Source organism: Arachis ipaensis, chromosome B07 (genome assembly GCF_000816755.2).
Source record: "Arachis ipaensis cultivar K30076 chromosome B07, Araip1.1, whole genome shotgun sequence".
In the NCBI taxonomy this organism is placed as follows: Eukaryota; Viridiplantae; Streptophyta; class Magnoliopsida; order Fabales; family Fabaceae; genus Arachis; species Arachis ipaensis.
The window spans coordinates 116,466,863-116,470,707 of record NC_029791.2 but is presented as its reverse complement, the minus strand read 5'-3'; the positions used below and the strand labels follow the sequence as shown (position 1 = coordinate 116,470,707).

Genomic DNA, 3,845 nt, shown 5'->3' with positions numbered 1-3,845 from the left:
AAAATTAGTGAGAGAAGGAAAACTAGATCGGTTTCTGGCCACCCGAGATGATGATCAAAGAAAGAGAAGAAGGGATGAAGATGTCGGACGAATCGAGCGATCACCTCTTACGCCAGAAAGACATGTCCATATGATACACGGAGGATTTGCAGGAGGAGGAATCTCCAAATCATCCCGCAAAAGATATCTCAAAGAAGTATATCATGTCGAAGGAAAGGGGAAAGCACCCGACATCCCTGCAATCACATTCACCAAAGAAGACGCATCCGGTATCATCTCAAGACATGACGACCCCATGGTCATCACCATCATACTGGCAAACGCCAACCTCCACCGCACTTTAATAGACCAAGGGAGCTCCACCGACATCTTATTCAAAACTGCCTTCGACAAGCTCGGCTTAGAAGAAAAGGAGCTTAGAGCATACCCGAACAGCCTGTTCGGACTGGGAGATACCCCAGTACAATCATTGGGATACGTGTCACTACATACAACCTTCGGAAAAGGGAACCAATCCAGAACACTCAAGATAGACTACATCGTGGTCGACGTGAGTTCAGCCTACAATGCCCTAATAGGTTGGACAACACTAAATCAACTCGGCGCAATAGTCTCAACTCCACATCTATGTATGAAATTCCCAACTGCAAAAGGGATAGCTACGATAAAAGCATATCAAAAGATGGCACGCCGCTGTTATAACGAAAGTCTAAACCTCAGAGGCAGAGGAGAAGAGTTCCATACAATTGAGCTTGGTGGAGTTCAGAGACGAGAAGAACTCCGTCCACAGCCCGAAGGAGAAATAGAGAAAGTTCAGATCAGAGATACAAAAAAAAGGGGTTAAAACGGCGGTTATTTTGGGGAATTACGGCGGTTAGAACCGCCATTATGACCAAAACTGGCGCCTCCAAGAAACGCCGTTATTCTGGGCGCCATTCTGGTTATTACGGCGGTTTTTTGAGGGTTAAAATGGCGGTTTGTAACCGCCGTTATTTCCGCATAAAATGGCAGTTTTTGAACACCCGCCGTTTTTACCAGAATATTGTGGCTTCATTTCTTTTGGTGATGGAATCTCACTTTCCTGATCCAATCCCTACAACAAAAATATAACTATTATGAGCACAAGAAATGCAAGAAAAAGGTATATATTGATATACATTTATCATGTCTAATTACATAGCATTGATACATAGCAACTGAGCAAGTCAAGAATTAACAGTTGATAAAAGAACATATACTATCAATTCTGTATCTCACCCATAGTTTTCATTCACATATGCCCAGGGTTTTGATAAAAGAAGAATACATGATTGGAATTGATTCATGGCCCCTCCTAACTAGCTCCTCCCTCAGCCACACTCTTTACAATTGGAAAACTATACTTTGATCAGCACACTGTATACTATACTCAGTTATATAGGTTCCCTGTATCATTAGATATTTTCATTTGGGAAAATTAAATATCATTGAGCGCGTCCTAACCCGAAGGTTTGCTTGGCGTGAAGAGTGAGCAAACTTAAGGTTGATGGCAAAATTAAAATTATGACTAACCCTGTTTATTTATTTATTTGATATAGCTTTATTTAAAATATATAATTTGCAATTCAGTATTAAAAGGATATTTTACCCATCTAATGCAGAGCTGGATGAAATGAAGCCAATATCCCATTACTACCAACTACCAAGGTCCCATCTCCTTTTACATAGAAGATAGCAAGCAAGCAACCAATCAAAGTTCGATTAAAACATAATAGTATAGTCTTTCCTCAAAATATTAATGCAAAATACTGTACACACAAGACAAGGTTTACTATCATTCTAGCATAAGCTAGCACTACTACTAATTATATTAATAATATGAATCATAAGCAAAATATGAATGTACCTGTGAAACTTGTTGAGTAGGGAATATTCCAGCCAATTGTATTGGAATTTTACCTCCTTCCTTAGAAGCAATATAGGAGACTAGCGCTTGCAATTGCGCTTTAACGGCATCTAACTCTTCTTGTACATTTGGACCACAAGTAGATGATGTGCCAACATCATTTGAAGAACCTAAATTCATTTGACTAATCCTTGTAGTGTTGTTCTTGAAAGCAATTGTTGGAACAGCTCCCATACCTAAACCTCGAACACGACCAGGGTGCTCTTTTCCAAAAACTACTCCAAGAGCATCAAGAGGAGAATTAACAGTTGATTCCATCGGTTGTTGGCTACTATGTGCTTCAATCTTCTCCTACATATATAAAAAGAAAGAGAAATCAAAAATAGTATTATCTTATAAAAAAGAAAGAAAAAGAAATACAAACAAGTTACTTATTGCACTTTAGTCTTACCGCTATTTCTTTAGCCTTTTCATTAACATAACTTCCATCTATTTTCTTGTGAGTGATGTCCCACATTTGAACCCTACTAACTTCTTTTCCCGTCTCTTCCGTCTAAAATTTAAGAAAAGTAGAAAGACTCGATCAAAAAATAGCAGCCTACTAAATTAGATTAGATATGTAGAAAATTAAGAGATGATGCATGCATTATATTTGAGATAGATTAGATATGCATGCATTAATTGATTACCAATTCAGCCCTTCTTCTTGCAATTGATTTAGCACCTGAAGTATGAGGAATTATTTGTTTTTGCCGAATTTCTTGATTCCTCTTACAAAATTTCTGCAAGTTAAATTTGGACACAATTAAATAGAGACAAACATGCATTCAACTCTATATAAAATAAAATACAAGAGCAGGCAGCAACAATATCTGCTTCATATAAGGCTTTTTAGTAGGAGAGAAAGTACTTACCTGAGTTTCAGGCTTCAAACGATATTCTACAAATAGAGCCCACTGATCTGGAGCAATATCTTCTGGTGCATTATTTATGATCTCCGTTTTACTCAACCTCGGATCATAAAAATCATTCCAAAACTTTATCCTATGTTCCCTCCATTTTTTGCCAAGTGATTGCAGCAAAAATCGTTTGGCCAAGTTATCACTCACTTTGAAGTAAAATCGAGCCTTCAATATTATAACAAAGAATATATATTAACCAGCAAATATAACTAAATAATGGCAAAGAAATAAGCTTTAGAGTTTGAGTAATCTTCTTACTAGGAAAAAAATATTCCATTGATTTTCAAAAAAGCTTGCTGGAATGTCTGACCACTTTTCAAAACTGATTGGAAATGCTACACAATCAGTGGCCAATTGCCCACAAACTCCTGCAAGGAGTCCATGACGAACGTATTTTTGACGGTTTAGAATTCACAAATGAATTCTCGTTGCAAGTATAGTTTCTAAACCAAGCAATAATCCTTTCATACAAAAGATTATTTGTCACAAGTAACAAACCCCTAAATTCTATAAACCGAAGTATTGGAACCTCGGGTCGTTCTCCCTAGGAATTACAATGAAGTGTCTTGTTATTGGTTATGGATTGTATTTTGGGGTTTTGGGATAAGGGACATGAAATGTAAATGACTTTTCCCACCTAACCTATATAATGACCTATACAATTAAGTACTAATCTAACTACCCCTTCCTCACTTTTTCACATACTCATGCATCCCTTTTCATTTCACAATACTTATGCATTGATCTTTATTGGACTTTACTTTGGGACATTTTGTCCCCTTTTTATTTCTTTCTTTTTCTTCTTTTCTTTTTCTTTTCTTTTTCTCTTTTTTTTTTCACATTTATTTTTTTCTTTTTTTTTTCTTTTTTTTTTCTCATTTTTTTTTCAAGAATATCAATGCATAAGGTCTTACATTTAATTAACGCATGAGTATGTACCCAATTCCCAATATTTACAATAATAATACAAAACTACCCTTTTATTCACCTTATTCACC

The 3,845-nt window shown here is 36.4% G+C and overlaps 1 protein-coding gene across 1 annotated transcript; it reads right to left on the bottom strand.

Annotated features, from left to right (window-relative positions):
- On the bottom strand, positions 965-3,230 carry LOC107607756. Its single transcript, XM_021107947.1, has 6 exons — positions 3,189-3,230; positions 2,800-3,012; positions 2,575-2,667; positions 2,337-2,438; positions 1,886-2,236; positions 965-1,093 (listed from the first exon to the last, which is right to left on the bottom strand). Exons 1-6 carry the CDS (start codon positions 3,228-3,230, stop codon positions 965-967), a joined length of 930 nt encoding a protein of 309 aa, XP_020963606.1.